The following is a 23,229-nucleotide window of genomic DNA, read 5'->3' on the forward strand; positions in this document are numbered from 1 at the left end:
ACGCCGAGAAGGCCTTTGACTCCGAGGAGTAGCCCTTTCTCCATGCCACTCTGCAGATTCTAGAGGTTCCGGGAGGATTCACAGCCCTCGCCTGTTTATTATACATACTACCAATAGCGCGTATCAAGTTTAATGGCACGTTGACCGGACCACTCCCGATCTCCTGTGGCACTCGACAGGGATACCCACTATCGCTAATTCTTTTCATAATAGCGATGGGCTCCATCGTTTGACACCTCCAGAGAAACCACTTTCATCAAGGGTTGCAGTTGAAGACCGGGTCCTTATTAGTGACACGTAATGCAGATGATATTGTGCTATATTTGAGGAACCCCTCTGACAACCCCCACCGCTCTTGACTGAGGTAGATCGTTTCGGGTCTCTATCGGAGCTACATATAAACTGGGGAAAGTTGGACATTTTTCCACTGATAGAAGTGTAGGACCAGAACAGTGGTGGGTTACCTGTGGCCTGGTGTGGGGTGGAGGCGAAATACTTGGGGATATATCTACACAGGGACAAGAACAGATATTGCGGCTGAACTACGGAACAGCTTGGCGCCAGGGTGGAGAGGTGGATTTGTCTCCTGCTGTCCATAGCGGGCCTAGAGCCGTTAGTAACATGGTGATCTTGCCCCAGCTTTTCAATTTGTTCAATGATATTCCTATTCCCTTAACTAATGCTTTTTTTTGCTCAAATAAGCACGATTTTGAATGTCTCATTTGGGAGGGTAAACACCTGCGTATCAGTTGGAGCACCCTCGTCCTTCTGTATAAATGGGGGGATTTGGAGTTCCGGACCTATACCTTTACTACCTAGTGGCGCAGTGTAGTTATTCATGGCACTGGTACAATTCGGATGCCCGTAGTCCTTAGGCCAAGCCAGAGAAGGTGCTAGTAGCTCCCATGCCAATAGTGGCCCTCTTGCCGGCTGGAGTGCAGCGGGACCGAAATGACGTTCAAACTGTGTCCACTACATGCTGGGCATGGACAAGATTATTAAGAAAGACAGGTGGCATGACTCTTCAGCACTTCCATTGATGGCGAATCCATGGCTACCCATTACATTGGAACTACTAGTGCAAAATACCCTCCAATAATATGCACTGCACACATTTGGGGATCTCTTTCTCGGGGGGCACTCATTCTCCCGAACTGAAGACCCTTGTTTCCAAGACGGCCCTTACATAGATCACTTCATCCTGACTTGGCTCCAGGTAGAACCGCAGGGACAGAATACCAACATACTCGTTAGAGCCAGACAGCTTCACACCACTCACACTGCTTATCACCCACACTAATGGAGACAGCCTCATATCTAGGCTAAACAACGTATGCTTAATGTAAGAAACTGGCTCTATATACACTGCACCAAAGTGAGGTACAGTGTGTATAGAGTCCAAGGGTCTCCAGAGGTTTGGCAGAGGCTAAAGTTAGATAGAACCTTACTCTCTAAAGTGGTAGCTTGGTCGAGCAGAAAGGCAGTATCAGAGGACAGTGTAAAGCATTTGATGTACACACACAGTCAGCAAATGGTCTCACACACTCAAGAAGGGAACTCAAGCCCAATAGTTTTGTATAAAAATATACTGTTGTTTTATTTCTAGAACCAAGCAAGCCTGGTGCAGGTAAGCATAAAAATACTTTTCAGTAGTAAATTACTTGTATGAACACAGTTCAAAATAGCAGTGTAACTTGTACTGATTTTGGTTAAAGTTTTAAGAAAGCAGTTTGCAACACATTGCAGGTATAGTACATTCAATTGAATGGGATTTTTAAGTAAAAGGCAATGAATTACTTTTCAGATTACTTTTGCTAACACAGGACTGGATCCTAGATTCAGCCCTGGGACATTTCCTGAAAACAGGTGAGAAAATGCGTTTTGGTTAAAATTACAATTTTTAAGGAATATTATTCCATTTCAAAAGTTGACACTTGAAAACTTTTTCACAAAGAATCATCAATGTTATCCTATGGGAGGAAATTCACTTAGCAGGTAAGTTAGGTTATCGTTACTTTTTCTTACTCACTGCTGGATCCTGGATTCAGCACTGGGACATCTCCTGAAAACAGTTGAGAAAATGCATTTCGGGTATTCGGCTGATTTTTAAGGAATATTTGTAGTTTTCAAAAGTTGACACTAGGAAACTTTTTTGGGAGAAAAAGTGTCAATGTTATCCTATGAGGAAAAATAAGTTATCGGTTTCAAGGTAAGTAATCGGTCTTTTTAGTTAGGGTTCTGGGGTTAGACTCAGGGGTCTCCCAGGGTCAGTGATGCACTGTTGTTGCACCCTCAGCGGCACTCGGGCAGCCGGGTGCAGAGGGTTGAGACCCAATGTTATCCCATGGAGGATGGGGGGGCTCTGGTTGGTTGCGGCTGGCAAGCAGGCCACAGGGTTGTGGGAGCTAAGCTCCTAGGGTTAAGCTCAGGGCAAGTTGGGGTCCAAGTTAGCACCAAAGGGGCACCCTCATCGGTGCTAGGGGTGCAGGGTGCTGTTTTGAGGTTGGGTGCCCTGTTGATTTCAATGGGAATTCTCTGGGTCAAAGAAACACTGCAGGCTCGGAGACGAGGATCTTCCAGGAGTGACCACCACTTCAGAGGGTTAGTTGGGATGTAGAGGGATGGTTAGGCACCGCTGGGTTGGGCACACAAGGCCGCGGGGTGTCGGGTGCAGAGGTGCCTTTGGACGTTGGATTTTCTTACCGGCTCTGGTCGCGGTAGGGGGGTCCTCTGGATTGAGGCTGCAGGTGTCGTGTGGAGACTTGAGGCAGGTCAGGGGTCGCCGGATCTCGGGTCAGGACCGCCGGCGGGACCTCCTCGTGGTGTTTGTTCACTCAAACACGGGCCGGGCTCTGCGGGTGCAGAGTGTTCTGGATTCGCTGTTTCTGGCTGGCACCAGAAGCTACAGTTTAAACACGTCGGGTGTTCACGGGAGAAACAGCTTGTAAAGTGAATGCAGGAAGGTCCTCCGGGGTTTTTGAGGTTGCTGGCCGCTGGACACGCCGGGGTTTCACAGAAGCCAATTCGAGGGGAGACAGGCCTGTAGGGCTGGGGCCAAGTCAGTGGGCGTCGTCCTCTTGTTAGCTCTGCACGGCTTCTCATCCTTCTTCTTTTCTTGTTGTTGCTGGATCTAAGGAAGGAAGGTTCAGGGTGCCCCTAAATACTAAGTTATGGGGCGTTACAGGTAGGTAAAGGGCAGGGACCAATGGGTCCCTTCCCTGGGGTGGGTACACCCCCTATTCGGCCACTCTCCGTGGGAGGGAGGCAAGAGCCTGTCCCTGGTTGGCTGGGTCCCCCATCCTCAAGATGGCGGGGACTCAAGGTTGTGCTTCACCTCACCTACGCCACCTTAGGGGTGGAGTTGGCAGAGGTGGGCACACCTCTCTTCCTCACTTATTTATTTATTTATTATTATTTTTTTTTGGTGTAAGATATTTATTTCACATTGTCACAGAGTGAAAGTACAGTCTCGTCGGCTACAACCATATGAGGCCGGCATAACAGTTTGTGTGAAACATTTTACTGTGTCGCTCGTCATACACAGCCCTTCAGCCGACAACCGTAGGTCCGGCGGCGTGTTCGTGAAAATTCTAACATGCTTGTATTTAGACAATGCTGTAAGCTAGTACATTTACGTTCTCGTTCTTACGTTTTACGTAGTTGATTTGAAACCTCAGTAAACTTGAGTAACAGTGTAAAAAAAAAAAAACTAAAACTTATTGCACTGTGTCACAGCATTCTTCCCCCTCCATCACACTATCAATTACTAAATACTGTAGCATGAGGCCGGTTTCAACTCAGTTCCACAGGAGCATCGTGGTCTGTTGCAATCTGTAACAGGTACTGTCTAAAAGGTGCCCAATAGTCCCTAGGGCGTGCACCTACTGGCAGTTCCTCTTCGTATGTGGCCAGTGTGTCACAACAGTATGTCAGGTCCTCCAGCCAGCTTTTCACCCTGGGCCTCAATTTACTGCACCAGTGCAGCGATACTCTTCTCTTTGCCATTAGCAAGGCAATCACACACAGTTTTTTCCTCTGCGCTTTTAGCTGTGGCACAATGCCTAGCAGACATAGTTTGGCTGTGCACTGCAAAGTAGCCCCCAGTATGTTGTTAATGGCCTGTATCACTTGTTCCCAGTACTGCGCCACTGAAGCACAGTGCCATGCCAAGTGCATGAAGTCTGCATTGTCTTGTCCACATCTCATACAGTTAGAGTTGTCCCTTAAGCCGTATCTGTGGAGTCTGTGAGGTGTGTGGTACATGTGATGTAAGTATTTATAGTGAATGATTCTCAGACTGCCATTCGGTGTCAGCATACCCGTTAGTGTGCAGGAGGCCTCCCATTCTTCTTCTGTGAGTGTGTCATCTAACTCCACGCTCCATTTTTCTCTTGCCCTTGCAGTGCATCCCCCAATGCTTGTTTGCGCGCTGTTGTACAATCTAGATACCAAATGTGAGGCCGAGGGTGTAGTGAGGACCAATTGTAAAGGGGCTAGCGTCTGCGGCTCATCTGGGAACGTAGGGAAATATTCTTTCATCGCCCTTTGTAATCTATAGTAGTTGAAACTGAACAGCAGTGTCGGATTTTTAATATAATCCAGTTTGTCTAACGTTATGAATTTCCCATCTCTATATAGATCGCCCAGCCTGTCTATGCCAGCGTGTTTCAGTAGATCCATTCCAACCCGCTCTTGTGTGACTGACAGGGCAGGGTGGTGCTCTAATGGGAGTGCTGGCGCGTAAAGTGGTGTGCATTGTGCTACCTTGCCCAATAGTCTCCATGCTTCGACTGTGGTATTAACCGGGTTGATGTTATGGTCATGCAATTTGGGCCTTTTATGTGGCAGTATACTCGTCAGCGGGATTGGATCCGCGTCTCCCTTTTCCACCGCTACATGCGTTAGGAAAGGTATCTCATGGTACCAGTAATGTGCAAACTGCGCCTGAGCGCAGAGATAGTAGAGGTAGATATCCGGGACCCTAAATCCCCCCTTAGCGTACGGTAGCGTCATTGTTTGGAGATCTAACCTGGCTTGTTTTCCTGCCCAGATTAGGGTCAGCATGAGGGATTTGATATTACGGAACACCTCTGCTGGAGGCTTCATAGGGATGTTGTTGAACAGGTACAAAAACTTTGGGAGCAGTACCATTTTCACAATGGCGAGTCTATCAGCCAGGGACAGGGGCAGCCCAACCCACCTCTTGATCTTGTCTTCTAGTGCGGATATAGTTCTCCCGTAGTTGGTTCGGATAACCAGTTCCGGGTCCCTGTGGAACCAAACTCCCAAATACCTAGTCGGCTCGTCTTGCCATTCCAGAGGGTAGTCCAGTGCAGCTGGCTGGGTACCATCCGTCAATGATAGCACAAGGGACTTAGTCCAATTGATCTGCAGTCCTGAATACTGGCCAAATTTAATATATTCCCGCAGCAGCGGGTTAAGATGCTGTTCTGGGTTCTTGACATATAGGACCATGTCGTCCGCATATAACAATATGTGTATGGGACGCGCTGGGAGCTGAATGGCTGAGTAGTGATGGTGCTGCCTGATCTTGCAAGCCAACGGTTCAAGGATGAGCGCAAACAGCATTGGTGATAGAGGGCATCCTTGTCTGGTACCTCGACTGATTGTTATTGGGTCTGAGAGGTGTTTATTTATCCTAATGCGCGCCGTTAGGCCCGTGTATAGCATCGTTATCCAACCTATAAACAGTGGTGGAAACCCCATTCGCAGTAGAACTGCATGTAGAAAGGGCCAGTCAATTGTATCAAACGCTTTGGCCGCGTCTAGCAATACTACCACCGCCTTTATATCAGGAGCCAGATAGTGCGCTAGGGCAAACAAAGTGCGAGTGTTATGCGTGGTTGATCTGTCCGGTATAAACCCGGATTGGTCAGGCCTAATCAACAGTGGCATGAGAGGTTTCAGTCTATCAGCCAATAAGCTCGCTAGTATCTTAGTGTCTACATTTATAAGCGAGAGTGGGCGATAGGAGTCACAGTGATCTTCATCCTTTCCTGGTTTTAGTAGTGCAATGATCAGCGCCTCTCTCATCGAGGACGGTAATGTTTGTGCTTCGTGCGCTGACTCATAGAGCCTTATTAAGTGCGGTGCAAGTATGTCAGCGAACGTTTTATAAAATTCTTCACGAAACCGTCCGGTCCCGGAGCTTTCCCGTTCGGAAGCCGTCGAATGGTGTCAACAACCTCCTGGGTTGTAATGGGGCGGGCTAGGTATTCCCTATGTCCGTCAGCCAACCACGCTATTTCCACATCTGCCATGTATGCTAACATTTCTTCCTGCGGTACCAATGGTCGCGCCTCATACAGTGCCCCATATGTGCCCATGAATTCTCCCATTATGTTCTTGATATTATGCGTGCGTGTGCCCGCCTCAGTTGTAATTGCTGTAATATGCTGTGGCGCCCTGCCTGTACATATCTTTTCAGCCAGGGCCCTACCCGGTCTACCCCCCTCTCCATATTTTCTGGCAGTTGTTCGTTTGAAAATGTATTTTAGCTCGTCCTCTGCGTATTGCTGATGTTGTCAGGAGGGCTCTTATGTCGCTCAACAAGGTAGCGTCCCCAGTTAGTGTGTATTGTTTTTCCAGCTCAAGTATGTCCTCCTCCCACCTCTTTAATTGTTGGCGTATATCTTTTAAAATGCCGGAGGTCGTGCTTATGCATACTCCTCTTATTGTTGCCTTAAAAGCTTCCCACAGGAGGCACGGGTCTTCCATCGTGGGGGAATTAAGCTCAAAATAATCCGTGATCACTTTCAGGATGGTGTCAACATACAATGGATCACGTAAAGCTTGTGCATTAAACCGCAACATGTACGGTGGCGAGACTTAGAGAGGGATCTGCACCTGCAAGAGTACGGGGCTATGATCTGAGAGTGTCCTGGGGAGGTGTTTGATATTTACAACCCATGATATCGTATCTTGTGTGCCTAACCAGTAATCTAGCCTGGACCAGCTACTGTTTGCCGCATTAATGTGTGTCGCTACTTGTTCCCCCGGGTGCAATAACCTCCACATGTCGCCCAGGTGTAAATCATTCATCGCGTCTAGCAGCATCGCCCTCGCTTTCACATGTGGTTCCAGCGTGTGTAGTGTTCTATCGAGCCCATCCGTCAGCGTGACGTTAAAATCCCCTCCCCAGAGTATATTCTCAGCCTGAATATCTGCGAGTGTATGCCATAGTGATTCATAGAAGTTGGAGTCGTCTATGTTAGGGCCATATACGTTTACTAACGCCATCTGCTGCTGTCTCACCTTGCCCACCACCACTACGTATCTGCCTTCCGTATCTTTATGTGTGTCTGTAATCTGGAAGTGGGTCCCTTTCTTTATCAGTATGCTGACACCTCGTGAGTACGTCGAGTAGTTTGAGCTAGTGGTAGACTCTGCCCACCTAGCGCCCAGTGTTGACGTGCCATGAGGTGCTAGATGCGTTTCCTGTAGAAAGGCAACGTCCACGTTGGTCCTATCAAAATATGCAAACATTTGCCATATCTTTTTTGGATTACCTAGGCCCCTTATGTTCCACGTGATGAAATTTAGTCTGTCAGGACGTGTCATTATGATTTGTCTGGTTGTTGATTCTCTGTGCTCGCGCCCCCCAATGCCTCCAATTCGCAGGCTGTCAGCTCCAGGGCACGCGTGCGTTTAACTACTCTGGTAATGAGCGTAATCTTTACTACGTAAGTGCAGGCAATGAAAGAGATCGCAATGCCTCTCAGACACAGTGCATTCACATGTAATTTTCCCAACATTCTTTCCCTCCCCCCACCCACTTCAGCGCCTGAACTGTGCCAAAGCCATCCCCCTAGTAACGTCAAACTAATGTCATAACTTGTAGTGGGGTACACCCGCCTGGGGGTGTCGCCAGGTGCACACGTCTCCATCCACATGGTGGATGTGGACGGGTGCGCATGTCATTCTTGCAGTTGTCAAGTTCTTTCCCTCCCCATCCCATCGCAACTCAAGCTTGGCAGTAGGACCCCTCCCCCACCAGCAACCTAACCTCGTTGAGGGCATTCATAGACATTATACCGCAGATCCCACATGTGAGCCCACCCATGCGTTTGCCAGCTCAGTTCAAGAGTGTAGAGGCTCAGTAACATTAGTTGCCTGCCTATGCGCCCCGAGTAGTCCCCTCCATGGATCATCAACACATGTCCTGCATCGATGAGTGTACATGTACTCACTGTTCAGCAGCAATGTTCATGCCCAACTTAGTAGAGTAGAGTGATCAGCCATGTTCCGCTTTGTTGTCCAAGCTGCTGTAGTGTGCCTGCGGTATCATCCGCAGACATCGGCTGCCCATATCGCCGTCACCAACTCACTCCTGGGGCTCCGTTGCCGAAGTCCTCAGTCGTTGTCACTCATCCTGTCCTCTCTGTCCCGTTCTTTGCGGCGCTTTCCAAGTTTCTTGATGTATTCTCGTGCAGCTTGCAACGTCGGGAGGATCACAGGCTTGCCCTCGGTAGTGATTTTTAGCTTCGCAGGGTATAGCATTGCATACCCAACTCCCATCTCCCGGAGTTTCAGCTTGACTGTGGCGAATTCTTTCCGCGCCAGTTGCACCGCCATGGTGTGATCTGGATAAAATTCCAGGGTGTTTCCCTGATTTGTGACTGTGCCTTTCTCCCTAGCGAGCCTAAGAATTGTGTCTCTGTCTCTATAGTTAAGCATTCGGGCAATAATCATCCTAGGAGTGGCACCCGGCTTCGGGACGGGCGCCAAGGAGCGGTGGGCACTTTCCACCAGGAACACCTCCGAGAAGCTTTCCGCACCGAATATGTCTTTCAGCATAGCCTCTACGTAGGACTCCATCTTACCAGTGTTTGTCGTCTCTGGCAGGCCCGAAATACGGACGTTATTTCGGCGAGATCTCGCTTCCTGGTCCTCCACCTTTGCTTTTAGAGTTTCCAGGGTCTTTTCAATGCTCCCGCATGCTTTCGTTGTGGTCCTGGACTCATCTTCAACTGTTGAGATCCTCTGCTCTGCCTCCACTAGCCTCTCCTCGTTATTTTCCAGTTTCGCTGTCATGGTGTCCACCCTTTGCACGACATTATCCATTTTATTATTCATCTCTTGCAAGCTTTGTTGGATTGCCCTTAGAACCGCCTCCATGTTGGCGGCGTCGATCGAGTCTTGTTCCCCCTCCACTTCCGACATGGTCACAGTTTTGTTTGTGTGCTTCCTGGTTTCGAAGGGCAGTTTCGATTGTTGTTTGTCGGGTTTCCCCATCCCGCCAGGAGTCGTCGAGGGGCTATTACGCTGTGTTCCCGGGCTTGCCGAGGCCGTGGGTGCCGCAGTGATCCGCTTTCGGCGCTGTAGAGTTCCTGTTGCCCCCTGTGTCGCGGGTCTATGCATCGGACCATTCAGCTTCCCATATATCAGCCCGTTATCGTGCAATCCGCATGCAAGGCATCCCGTCAAGTTGTGCTTCGTTGTCCTCTACCCTCCCTGTCGTGCCATGCCAGCCACTCTGTGATGCTCAGCAGCCGGACGCAGTTAGAAACGCACCTGGGGCCTGTGTTTCCCAGCATTGGTAAGTCTTTAAGCCCTGTTATTCAAAACGCTGTCCTGCACAGAGTTTTGTTAGTGGAATAGAGCAAACGTTGGCAGGTTCGTGCTTCCACTCTTCCTCTATTATGGCCCCCGCACAGCCAGCAAATTGCACATGTGGACGTTATTTGGCCGTTTGGGATTGCGTGTGCCTTCCACAGCCCAGACGCAGCGTTGTCAGTCTCGCAATGGCGTGCAGTCGCATCTCACGCTGGGCGCTGAGTAACCATCCCACGCACCAGGCTGTCTGCGCAGTCCGCTTCCACAGCTTGGTCTCCGTTCCCGCCCGCTTACCTCCGCGTCTTGCCTATGTGCAGCCTCGAGGCAGCGGGGTGCTTGTGGTACCTTGTTGGGCTTCGCCGTTCGTGCGTTCCACCGCCGCCGCCATCTTGCCGGGCCTGAAACGCAACAACTCCGCCAGTCCCGACAGAGGCTTTAGGGGTGCCCATTTCACCGGTCACGTCGATATCGCGGCTCCGCCGTATTGGGGTGGAAATCCCGTGATTCACAGAGCATCTGGGGGCGGTTACCTCCTTCTGGATCTGTAGGTCTGTGATGCGATCACCGCCATTTTAGATCGCCGCTCTCTCACACCGGTATAATCGCCGATTCTACCCTCCGGGATCCTTGCCGCTGAGCTGGAGTGCCGTTAGTTTAATGCCTCCGCATTCCGACTGCCATACAACCGTTTTTTGTATCTGGTGGAGCGGGTTTAGGGGTATAGGGATCGCTTTTCCCGCACCCGTCCGGCGGAGCTGACTCACATGCCAGCCATACCGCAGTGCGCCCTCTAGCGCCCCCTTCCTCACTTATTTTTCCCACTGGGTTTCCCACCCAAAGTGGGGGGTAGAATCAGTGGGGACCAGTTGCGGAGTACAGCAAGGGGTCTGGAGAGGCTGACAAAGGCGGTATGCCTTTCAAGCTTCTCCTTCATGATCCCTGCCCATCCTGGGGAGGGCAGGCTTGGCACCTCATCCCAGGATGTGCATTGTTTCAGGCCCCCGAGAGCGGCAAGCTCTCGACCCAGGGGTCCAGAAACATGTCTGGTGGTGGCAGCCTAGGCAGCCACTCAGTCAGGCCACTAGGAGTTGGTCGAGTTTCAGGGGGCATCTCTGAGGTGCCCTCTGGCGTGCATTTTACATTAAATCCCACAATGGCATCAGTGTGGGTTTTATGTGCTGAGAAGTTTGATACCAAACTTCCCAGTCTTCAGTGCAGCCATCATGGTGCTGTGCAGTTCGTAATGACAAACTCCCAGCACCATATACTCTTAGTGGCAGCACTGCACTTACAGGGCCCAGGAATGGACCTGCGTACTGTAGGGGTACAGGGCTTTTGCACCTGTACCCTCACCACTGGCATAGGGCGCCCAGCTAGGGGGGTGACTGATGAATGCCAGGGCAGTGTCTTGTGGGCCTGATACACAGGAATGTCTCAAATAACAAGGAGTGGCAGATGCACACCAATGTTCATCACTGTTTACTGATTTAAGAATTGTTTCTATTATTTTTGCGTGCAGACTGGAGATGTGGCTCGCCTCGAAACACATGTTTAAGTTCCAACAAACATGGCAGCAATGACATTACTGCCTATCCAGTCGCACAGCTTGAAAGAACTGCCTCAATTTTCTTTTGTTCAAAAATCCACGTTTATTCACTGTTTTCCAAAATTCATCATACTTATGCATTTACTTCGATATTCACTGTGAGGCTGTCTGAAAGCCCAATTGTTTCAAATGGAGCAGTTGTGCCCATCCAGGCCTCTTACTACCCCACGTGGGTAACTAAATTCATATTGCAGCTCAAGATGTAACATATCCCAATGCATTTCGGGCTCTTTATTTAGCCCTTCGTCAGGGGTAACTGTTTCAAAAAATGAAATAAAACCTCCGTTAGTCTTCCATTATAGACTACTGCCAAAATACATCCTATAATGAAATGTTATTAAAGTGACTAGACATTTAGACCTAATTTGTTCAACAGAAATACATTAGACACCATTTGGAACAATTGGGTTTTCAGACAGCTTCATAGTGAATATCGAAGTAAATGCATAAGAATGATGAATTTTGGAAACCAGTGAATAAACGTGGATTTTTGAACAAAAGAAAATTGAAGCAGTTCTTTCAAGCTGTGTGACTGGATAGGCAGTAATGTCATTGCTGCCATGTTTGTTGACACAGGAATGTGTGCCATGTCGACTCTTCACTTTGTTTTGCACCAAGACATGCAGCCTGTCAAGGCAGTGTGTGAATGTCAGGGTACAGGGCCTCTAAGGGTGACACAATAAGTGCTGCAGCACTTAGAGGTCTTCCCTGGTCACAGTGCCCTGGGTACCTGTAGTACCACTTACCAGGGGCTGACCTGTGGTCAGAGATGCCAATTGTGTTCGTTTTTGGGGGAAGAACACAGGCCCTGGGAACCTGATTGGCAGGGACCCAGGGCACACCAAGGAAAAGTGCATCAGTAGTCTGGCAAAAAGTGGGGGGTTACTGCAACAGAAACCCACTTTCCTACACTTAGCACTTACACCAAAACATGACACCAGACTGAAGGCAACATGGGAGGCAGATCTGGGGCACCCACTTACAGATAAGGTCTGGTTAGAATGATGCACGCAAACCAAATTGGTGTCCTGTAATCACCGGCATAAGCTATTACACTACAAATTCCTGTGGAGGGCATATACCAACCCAGCATACTGGGGCTGGTACCCAACGATCAAACACACTGTCAGCTTCCCAGTAAACAGGGTACAGCACAGTGGGAATATGGGGCGTACACCAAAAGCCAAATAGAGTCAATTTGGTGCAACATCGGTGCAGCACTATCCCACAGAGCTTTACACACCAGCCTTGCTCCAACATCACTAGGATGTACTGTATAACATATGTGAATTAGGTGATGTCTCTTACAAGAAATAATGATATTTCCATTAGTGTACTACGAACTGATATCAATGTATGTCACAGAAAATTTAAGCATAAAAAAAAAAATCCTTGTGGACAGAGCTTTTGATATGTCGCAAGTAGAACCTCGCCCTCTCTCTATCTTGCTCTGTGCAGATGATGCAGTTCTGATAGCATCGCCAGGGGGATCATTTTACTATTCTTATGGATAACCTGAGGTTGAGTGCGAACCAAGGAAAGTCTTTTATTATAACTATTGTTATGGCTAGGAAGGTTTGTACACATGTTCTTAAATGCAACAAGATTGCTACGACAGATACCTTCTTCTATCTTCGTCTTCCATTCAATTGCCATAACAATTGGAAATACCGGATAGTAGCCAGAAGGATGCACTTGAAAAAGACCATAGAAGCAGTGTTTAGATTTTCATCAAGGTTGTTTCAGGGGTATGTTATGATGCAGGAATTTGGGGGTATTCAGATGTGGATATACAGCAGCAAGTTTAAAACAAATGCTTGAAAAGGATGTTAAATGTTCCCTCCAGCTGCACCAATTTTGTCATGAGGAAATTGGCATACCATTGTCATTGTCATTGTATGGCGCTCTAAAAATCCCATGTCTGAACTTTATTAGGAAATCGTTTGAAAGTACGGATACCATCAAATATTTTGATAACTAGACATCTTGGTGGGGCTGAGTTATACGGATCTCAAAGTGAGATTCATTAATTCTGTCAATGGAGTGAGGGAGAATATATAAGTTAAAAAGGCATCAGTGCAGCACATGCCCTCTTACTTCCCCAGCCTGGCAATCGACCCTATATTTCCAAGGTAACAAATGTGGAACACAGACTTTTATTAACTTGATTTCGTTTTAATTTTATACATTATATAGTCGCTTTTACTAATACAAACTACCTGGGTATGCACTTACCAACATTGCCCTTGTGATGCATTTTCAGAACAAAGCACTTCACATCAATGTTTCTTTTTTAGTTTTTATGAGAAACCAAGAACAAAGCTTATTATACCTTTGCTGAAATTACATTTTGAATGCTGTTCAATGTTGACTAGCTCTGATGTACTTTCAACAACTCCATTCTCCTTTTATCTGCCCTCTGCAGCAAATTTTTTTAAGGCGGGTTAGGAGGATCAGGAAATGTGTAACAGGGTTATAATTGGTACTTTGTATATATAATGTCTTTATTAGGATACACTGATTTTAGGCTTCAGGTTTTAGAACTTATTTTCATAAATGAAATGTGTGTTATGGTGGTGACCTGCATGCGCCCCTGAGCCGCGCTACACCCGCACTCATGCTTTCGTTCCTGCTTCCTTGCGCTACACGCCCGCCGCTGACGAAGGACAGACTTCTCCTCTGTGCCCTGTTGCACCTCCCGCACGCCAGACCCTGTTCTCACCCCTCGGAGTGTGGCCGCTGCCCTGGCTGCACTCTGGAGCTATAACCTGGCAGCCCCAGTTCGGGCCCCCTCGTGCCCACACAATTATCTTGCCACGCCTCGTCCCAGGACCACTGACCCCCTCACTACTGCGACAGCGATTACACCCCCCCACCTAAATGCGCCGACAGGCGCCATCATTCTCTTCTTCCCCCTTCCTTTGTTACCCCACCACTACATTGGTTACTGTATTAGTTCATTCGTTGGTCACGTTCCCTGGCCAGACCTCTTATTACTGTTGACGAAGACAATATGTGCACTGTGGCGAGGTTGTGAGACGTCGCATACTTGCTGCCGCACTACACTCCCGTTGCAGAGACATGTCATACTATTCTGCGAACATGGGCTGCAGAGCACGGCTGAGACGGACACCTTCCGGCACCGGGCTGCCGAGCCCGGGCGTCACCTTTTACCTAAGACGCTCACATCTATGTCACTGTCACTAGGGGATTCTACACACGTCAGGCCAACGGGCGTCTCGGTCTCGGCTGCAGCGGTCGCAGCCTGACGCCGCCAACCATATAAATCTACCCCCTTGCCTTAGTGAGCTATACCATCTTACACTGCATATGACTCAGTGGCATCACACATGACGACTCTTCAATTCCTCTATTGCCCGTCCACAATGTACCTGATGGATACTGCTACTGATTAATTCACTGTGTGGGTATAGACTGTTACTCATAAGGTGCAGATACCGGAGATGTGTTGATGTACCTAACTTAGCAGAAAAGTATTTTCTTTTTTTTTTTAAAACATTTTATTGAGGCAGATGTTGCAAACCACAGTTTCATATGTAGAAAAAAACAATGCCATGTTACAGAGTCTGTACGTAAGATTGACATGCAGCCTAATCCGCAAAGTGATGAGTACGTAAGACAGACATCTGGGTTGCACCATGCAGCATGAAAACTGTTACAGTAGCAAAAAACATTTTCTAATAAAGCAACCTAAACAAAAATTACACAATTCCAATAGGTCAGGAAACAAAGAAAAAAAAAAAAAAAGGACAACAAAATGATAAGTAGAGTGCAAGACTAGTACAGTAAAGCTATCAGTATCACATTAAGTGGCATCCTAGCCAATGACCACATCACAATAAACGTATACCCGGAACCCTTCCACCCAGGAAGGAGTTGGACCAGCAGCATGAATTCGTATAGTGCCGAGTAACTTAGCAGAAAAGTATAAAATCTACAGACCTACCTGTTTAACGTGCTGTGTATTAGGAAATGTCTATCTGTTCTTCCTAAACTAAGCCGCCGGACCCCAGGGTTAGCGGCTGAATGGCTGTGTCTACTTGCCAGTGTTTCCTCCGATCGTTATCCACTGCTGCCGGCCCCTGAGGGTTGTAGGCTGTGTGCTGTGTGAAAAGATGTCTTGAACAATAAAGGTCTTTAAATATATTTTTTTTTAAATTGGTGGTGACCTGCATTTTTCTAACTGTGCTGCCTCCTGTGGTGTTTCAGTTTACGTTGTTGTCAGTGGCGAGTGGATGATGATTTTTTATAAACTGGGAGAAGACGATGATTATTACTATTTTAATTTTATGGATGACTTGGTATTATTTATTATTAGATGCCACTTCTTTATTATACCTTGTGGACTGCATTTTCTTGCTTTTATTGTTTCTTAAAAAAACAAATAAAGTATTTTTAACTGAATTGACTTGCGTCTCACCCCACGTTCCAACAAAACGATTCCAGCAATTATGCATAAGAGCACTCATCCTGGCAAGAAGGCCCAGCAGGCGGCTACTCACTTCACTTTAAATAGTTACTTGCATTTCGCCAGTTAGTTCAGAAATAACATAGGATGTTGCTTGTCTTGTCTCAGACATGAGCGAGACAGCACTGCAGGCGGCAACGTGGGTTCTGCATGTTATGAATGCTCTCTCTCTGGTGTGACAGGAGAACAATAACGTGGTGTCAACAGGTGGACAGGCCTAAGGAAAAATAATGATCTGTGTTACTGTAGAGACGGTCTGACGGTCTAGTTGATGCACGGCACGTCGGCGGACGTGACGTGCAGGCGGCCAGGATTGGCTGCGGATGTAGGGGGCGTGGCAGAGCGTGGAGTGCGCGAAACGATAGCGGGAGTTAGCGGCGCCGGAGCAGAGGCTCGGCGCTCTTTGGGAGCGAGATAACAAATAATGCAATAAAGAAGTAACTACCCCAGCCAGGCTCCTGAGTCATCCTTAGTGTGTCCCTGCATCTTCACAGTGGCGACGAGGGTGGGATTGAAGACCCCCCAGCAAGGCAGGACCACTGACTCAGCCCAAGGCGACAAGCAAGCACCAGAAGCTTTGGGACCACCCCACAAGGTACAGAGGAGCAGGATCACCTGGTGCAGGATAACAGGTACCCCAAAGAGCGCGGCAGAGCCCGGCACACCGGAGGGTGTGGCGCAGAGGAAGGAAAAAAGGGAGGACAAGCCCCGGGAACCAAGAAATAAGGCAGGAGAAGGGCACCGACCACGCAGCGAACAGCAGACCCAGTGAACACGCGCTGGAGGGTTCACAAGGAGCTGAGGGGGCCGACACGGACAGTCCCCGAACCCCAGCAAGTGGAGAAGAACAAGACGACACACCAGGGAGTCCCCGCAGCCAAGTAAGAACACTACCCGCAGTAAAGAGCGAGAAGATGAGCGCGCAAGCAGGTTACGCGATGGCTCCGGTACAGTTCTTACCTCGCCCAGGAGAACCCCTCATGAAGTGGGAGGACTGGAGAGAATCCATCGATAATTTCATAGGTGTACTAGAAGATGAGAACGATGAAGAGTTCAAACCCCAGAGGAAGAAACGCATTTTGCTACTGAACTTAGGCCCAGAAGGTCTCCGGATTTACAAGAGCTTGGTCCCGAAACAGAGAACATCCACAGACGACGATGTATACGCACATGCACTCGAAGACCTCAATGAACACTTCAGACCGGCGGTGTGCGTGTCGGTGGATAGGTTTAATTTCCAACAGAGGAAGCAGAGGCAAGGAGAAACAGTGGAGGAGTACGTGGCGGCGCTGAAACGGCTGGCAGCCACGTGCAGGTACGCCAACTGGGAAGAGGAATTCATCAAGGACCAGGTGGTGATACATACCACGTGCACGAATGTGCAGGACAAGCTATGGGCTAGTGGAGACACCACACTGAAGGAGGTGTTGGTCATCGTAAAAAGAGCGGAATTAGCACGTCGATGTGCTGAAGTGACGAAAAAGGAAATGGCGTCCAGCACAATGGTGAACAAAGTAGATGACGAGGGGCCTCGCAGAGAGTATCAAAACAGGAAACCAACGGAAAGAGGGCCCAACAAGTGGCAAAGCAGCACGAGCACGTCAAGTAAACAAGCAGGTAACAACAGGAAGTCATGCTACAGGTGTGGGAGCTGGTAGCACGAGGCACACGATCGGAAGTGCCCCGCATTCCGCGCCAAGTGCACATTCTGTGGAATAATCGGCCACTACGAGAAGGTTTGCAGGAAGAAGGCCTCCAAGAGCATGGTGAGATGTGTGGGTCAAAGCAACGACGATCTGGACGACGATTCAGAGCCAGAAGAAGTCACTGTGATTTACATTGAGGACCAGGTACTAAGCACGGAGGGCAAAGTCCTAGACAGAGAAGGTAGACGCACGATGAAACCAGTTTTGGAGATGGCTATAGGCGGTGTCAAGATCAACGTGGTGGCAGATACTGGATCACCCTTCACCATCATCCAGAGAGCAGTATGGGAGGAGAAATTTGCACCACGTCTCGGCCCAGAGCTAGAAAAGCTAGACATCCGCCCAGTCACGTACAACGGAGACCGCATTCCTATGGCGGGATTCAGACCCTTGACCTTCGAATTTCGAGGCCGGTCGGCACACTGTAAACTATACGTATCGGAGAGAGGGCCGTCGGTCTTGGGTTGGCTGGATCAAGGCGACCTAGGCATCAAGCTGGACCCGGGTGGCAAGGAGCAAATACTTCTGACGGACCAGGTGGCAGGGCCGAGTCTGGACAAATGGAGGAGCGAATATCCCAAAGTATTCGGAGGCACAGTAGGGAAGCTGGAAAAATTCGCCCACAAGATCATCCTGAAGGAGGACGCTGTCCCGGTGGCCCGCAAGGCAAGGAATGTCCCGTTGGCAGTAAGAGAAGCTGTAAGAGCAGAACTCCAAGACTTGGAAAAAAAGGGGATCATAGAACCCATCACGTGCGCCGAGTGGCTGGCGCCCCTGGTAGTGGTTAAGAAACCCAACGGAAGGGTCCGGTTGTGCGTTGACCTGAGAGAACTGAATAAAAACATTGTTGTGGAAAGATTCCCCTTGCCCAGGATAGAGGAGATGCTGGCCAGCACCAGGGGGATTAAGTGGTACTCAACCATAGACTTGACCTCTGCATACCATCAAATAGCTCTGCATCCGGACAGCCGCAAACTAACATCCTTCATCACCCAGTTTGGGTGCTATCAATTCCGCAGGATGCCATTCGGCTTAGCTTCAGCAGCGGCGGTGTTCCAGAAGATGATGCACCAATTATTCAAGGACATTAAGGAAGTCCAATACTTCCAAGATGACATCTTGGTGATGGGGAGAGACATACCAGACCACGACAGGAAGTTGGCAGAAGTTTTGAAGATCCTAGAAGGGAAAGGACTCACGGCCGAATGGTCCAAATGCAGAATAGGGATGAACTCGGTAACCTACCTGGGGCATGAGATAGGAGCGCAAGGTGTAACTCCCAAAGCAGATAATGTCAGAGCGATCTGTGAGGCACCATCCCCCACCACCAAGGAAGAGGTCAGGTCATTCCTGGGGATGGCAGAGTATTACGGAAAATTTGTGCAGCACTTTGCCTCAAAGACTCATTACATGAGACAGCTAACAAAAGAGAACACGGAATTCAAGTGGTCAGAAGACACACAAAGGGAATTCGAGATCATCAAAAAGGAAGTGGCTGGGGCTATACCCCTTCAAGGGTTCGACCCTCAAGGCAAAACCGTCCTCACCACAGATGCCAGCGACAAGGGACTGGGTGCAGTCCTCATGCAAGACCGAGGGCAAGGACAGTTGGAAACGATCTGCTTCGCCTCGCGCACACTGAGTGAGACAGAAAGGAAATACAGTGTGATAGAAAAGGAGATGCTGGCGGTGGTGTGGGCCACCACGCGCTTCCGACAATTCCTGTGGGGCACCAGATTTCAATTGCGGACCGACCACAAACCGCTACTGAGAGTGCTGACATCGAGTGGCCATGCAGAGGCAACGCCCCGGATATCGAAGATGTCGCTAAAACTCCTAGAGTTTAGGTATGATGTGGAACACATACCAGGCAGCAAAAACAAGGTCGCAGACTACCTGAGCCGAGCGGCGGCCATGGAACCGAGCGAAGAAGACAAGTCCGGCACAGAAGAGTGTGGCACTAATGGAGGATCATGAAAAGGTCATCAGCCTTCAAGAGTGGACACAAGCGTATGCAGAGGATCAGACGTTAGAAGAGGTGAAAACTTACATCACTCAAGGATGGCCGGATAAGAGACGGGTCCGGAGAGAACTTAACCCCTACTTTGAAGTGAGGGAGGAACTCTCCCTGGACAATCAGGGAACATTTGTATATAGAGGAGAGAAAGTCGTCCCTCCAACGAACATCATACCCAGACTGTTGGATATGTTGCACGAAGGGCACCTGGGCATAGGGAAGCTCAAACTGAGGTCCAAGCAGAACTATTGGTGGCCGGGAATGGACATAAGAGCGGAACGACATGTAAGAGAATGCGTGAGGTGCCAAGGCGCAGACAAGACACTCAAACCCCTGCGTCCAGCATTGGGTGCATTCGAAACGCCAAGGAACCCCTGGGAAGAGTTGTCCGTCGACATCTTAGGCCCCATCCTGGACACCCAAGGGGTCCAGAAGTACGTGTGTGTCCTTGTTGACAGATTCTCGAAATGGCCAGAGGTCAAGATAGAGGAAGCCATGGACACGGAAACAATAGTGAAATTCCTGGCAGACACTTTTGTGAGGGAGGGCATACCCAAGTCTATCCTCAGTGATAATGGGCCCCAGTTCCGATCGGAAAAGTGGGACAACTTCATGGAAAGGAACGGCATCCAGGCGAAGCATACATCAATATACCACCCAGCAGGAAACGGCCAAGTAGAACGCTTCAATAGGGTGGTGATGGGGTCGATCCAAGCAGCCATCTCGGACAACAAAGACTGGGAGAAGGACATATGGCACATGTTATGGGCATACAGGATCACTCCCACAAGTACGGGATATAGCCCCTTCCAGCTGCTGCGCGGCCGGGAACCATTCACTCAGGACAACCGGGTATGGAAGGAAAAGACGGTAGTAAGTGAATGGTCCCCTGCAGTGGTGCGGGCCAACATTGAGAAAGCCAAGGCAGTATACACAAGACATTATAATGCCCGGAGGAACGTGCGAGACACAGAGCTTAAGGAAGGAGAATGGGTGAGAGTAAAGCTGCCCACTCTGCAAAGAAAAGGAGAGAGCAAATACAGCAAGCCCTTGCAGGTGAAGGAAATTAAGGGCAGAGCGGCCAGACTGAGTGACGGCAACATATGGTCACAAGACCGCATGGCCAAAATGTAATAAGATCCTTGTTTGGGACTGTGAAAGGATAGGCGGAGAATCAGAAGAATGTGAGAGTGAGAAACAGGAACATCAGGAGAACGAGATCACATTGAGAGAAGGAGAGCAACGACAGGGAGAAGCAAAGAACAGCGAGCAGGAGATAAGAGCCGAGGAGAATGGTGATGACCGGAACAGGCAAGGCGAAGAAGAGAACAACACCACCCCAGTAAGGCAGACACGGAGTGGCAGAGCGGTGGTGAGGCCCACGAGGTTCAGAGACTATGATTTGAGCGACGGACTGTAAGTTGCAATGTTTGTGTGGAAAAAAGGGAGATATGTAGAGACGGTCTGACGGTCTAGTTGATGCACGGCACGTCGGCGGACGTGACGTGCAGGCGGCCAGGATTGGCTGCGGATGTAGGGGGCGTGGCAGAGCGCGGAGAGCGCGAAAGGATAGCGGGAGTTAGCAGCGCCGGAGCAGAGGCTCGGCGCTCTTTGGGAGCGAGATAACAAATAATGCAATAAAGAAGTAACTACCCCAGCCAGGCTCCTGAGTTATCCTTAGTGTGTCCCTGCATCTTCAGTTACGAGATCTGTAATCTACAATGCTTAGAAAAACCAAAACATGGGTTCTATTAATGCATGACTAACTGTACCCCAACTTTACATACCCTTCAGAAACACTTGTTTCTAAAACTACTGTGCTTTAAATGTTCAAAATTTCTATCAAGCACCTATCTCATCCCTCATCTCACATGCAGAACTGCTTCATAGCACTGCAAAACATTTTCTTTTACACGGATATGATAATGCTGAACCATAAAATCAACAATATTGGTAATACATATCGCCCAAGAGACAAACTGACATCTCTTGGATCCCTAAGGCAGGTTGTTACGGTACAAAAGTTAGGGAAAGTTAATGTTAAGAAACTATTAATTAATTGTAGCAGAAGTAAACGCAGTAGTCCAATGTACTGAATGGAAATTCAAGCGTTCTAGAAATAGTCTATCCGCATTATTGCCTCTTTAAGTTTCCGAGATGGCCGCCACGCTTGCAACGTTACAACTAGTCTACTCTCTATGTTTATGCTCAAGCGCCAAGCGGAACCGCTCGATAGCGCTCTTATTGGTTTAAGCCAAAACGCGCGCCCTCTTGTTCTGGCAGTCTCCTACTGTCCGTTTTTAAGTCTTAATTCTCGACATGTTTCCATCGCCTCGTACCCCGGTAGGGGCCGCCCGAAAAGCCTTGGGGGCTTCGGCTGTTCGAGCTGGTAGCGGCAGCCGTAGAAGCAGCGGCGTGGGAGGAGCCTCCGGTATCTATTCTCCGGTGGGTCGCAAGCAGTCCATGCCCAGCATGCGGTAAGTAGCGCGCGCCTGCGCCTTGAAAAAAAACTTTGAAAGGTTGTTCGGTCACGTGACAGCGTTTTTCTTTTGCAGTGTGTTGTGTTGGTCTTTTCTTTATTTCCCTTACCCTGCCCTGCGCGAGCCTTCCCAGCGCGTGATTGGACAGCCCACAGCTGTAATGTTGACAGCCGGGCTGTGTATGACAGTTGAAGATTAACGGGCTGACTGCTTTGCCGAGCAGACATGCCCCTGGTGTGTTGTCGACTATAAATAAAGTAACTGACGACAGCTTGTGTACGGAGTCGTCCTTACAAATTTGGCGACGAGGTGACAGCACGCCAGCGAACCTGCGTGAATTAATTAAATTTAAATCTACTGCGTGACTTGAAGCACGGAGAAGAGAAGAATAGCAGGTGAAAGGGAAGGAAAAGTGGACACTCAACCCTTTCTGAGGTACTGATAAAGCGATAATAAGGAAAATAGCACCCATAACGAATGAAACGAGTTAACTTGGAAAGGAATGTGAAGTTGAAGTAAAATGTGGAAGTAATAAAATCGGCAAAATTGACCTGAGAAAATTTATGCCAGTGCACCTTTCAATAATAATTAATGGAAAGTATGACACGCATCCATTGTCGTGTTCTGACTGACAAGAAGGGAAAAGGTGATTGGCAGTATCTGTGAGAGGAACAACGGTCTTTTACATGGAGTGCCACAGTCTAACTGGCTATGCACTGATGAGAAAACAATTTTGGTGACAATTTAAGGGTGCGAATGTAACAAGCACTTCGAGAGAGGAATAAATAACTACGTGAGTAGTAGACCACGTATTTTGGCACTGCATCTACTAGGGTGAACTCGTTTTGAGGCGGATATCTTGTGAGTTTACAAGCCTTTTGAGGTGAATGCGAGCAACACGCAGCGCGTATGACGTCATCGCGCTAGGCGCCATCTTGAGTTCAACAGCTACATTAAAAACACGCTATCTAATGCGTGCAACGCGTAATACATCGATAAGGAAGCGGATCGCATTGGAAACCTAAAGTACTGTATCCTTTTTTTTGTGCTAAATAATAAAAAGAAGTGATAAGAAAATTTAATTGTAAATTAATGTCATAATAGCTTTTGCAGGAAAGGAACATTTACAATAATAAGAAAGGAAAAGGAAGTAAAAAGTCACATTTAAGGATGGCAAGCTGCAATATGTACAACCTACAGCCACCTGAACCATTTTTGAAAGGAGAAGGTACACCCGAAATAAAATGGGAGGAATGGAAAGAGTATTTTTGCAACTACATAACTACATTTGACAAAGATGATGTGAATTTAAAACCAGTAGAGAAGAAAAAAATATTGTTACACAGTCTAGGAGC

General features: G+C 48.5%; 2 protein-coding genes across 2 annotated transcripts in view; one reads left to right on the forward strand and one right to left on the reverse strand.

Moving 5' to 3' along the window:
- The window catches only part of PDCD2 (programmed cell death 2), a 519,296-nt gene that overhangs the window by 323,332 nt on the left and 172,735 nt on the right, over positions 1 to 23,229 (reverse strand). The gene's annotated exons all lie outside the window — the stretch shown is intronic.
- Positions 21,632 to 23,229, forward strand: part of NUP133 (nucleoporin 133) — a 1,231,428-nt gene continuing 1,229,830 nt past the window's right edge. The window contains exon 1 of the mRNA XM_078648729.1: positions 21,632 to 21,871. Coding sequence (XP_078504855.1) covers positions 21,714 to 21,871 — 158 coding nt within the window. The 5' untranslated portion in view covers positions 21,632 to 21,713. The remainder of the gene's footprint in view (positions 21,872 to 23,229) is intronic.

Source organism: Lissotriton helveticus, chromosome 6, assembly GCF_964261635.1.
Source record: "Lissotriton helveticus chromosome 6, aLisHel1.1, whole genome shotgun sequence".
NCBI lineage: Eukaryota > Metazoa > Chordata > Amphibia > Caudata > Salamandridae > Lissotriton > Lissotriton helveticus.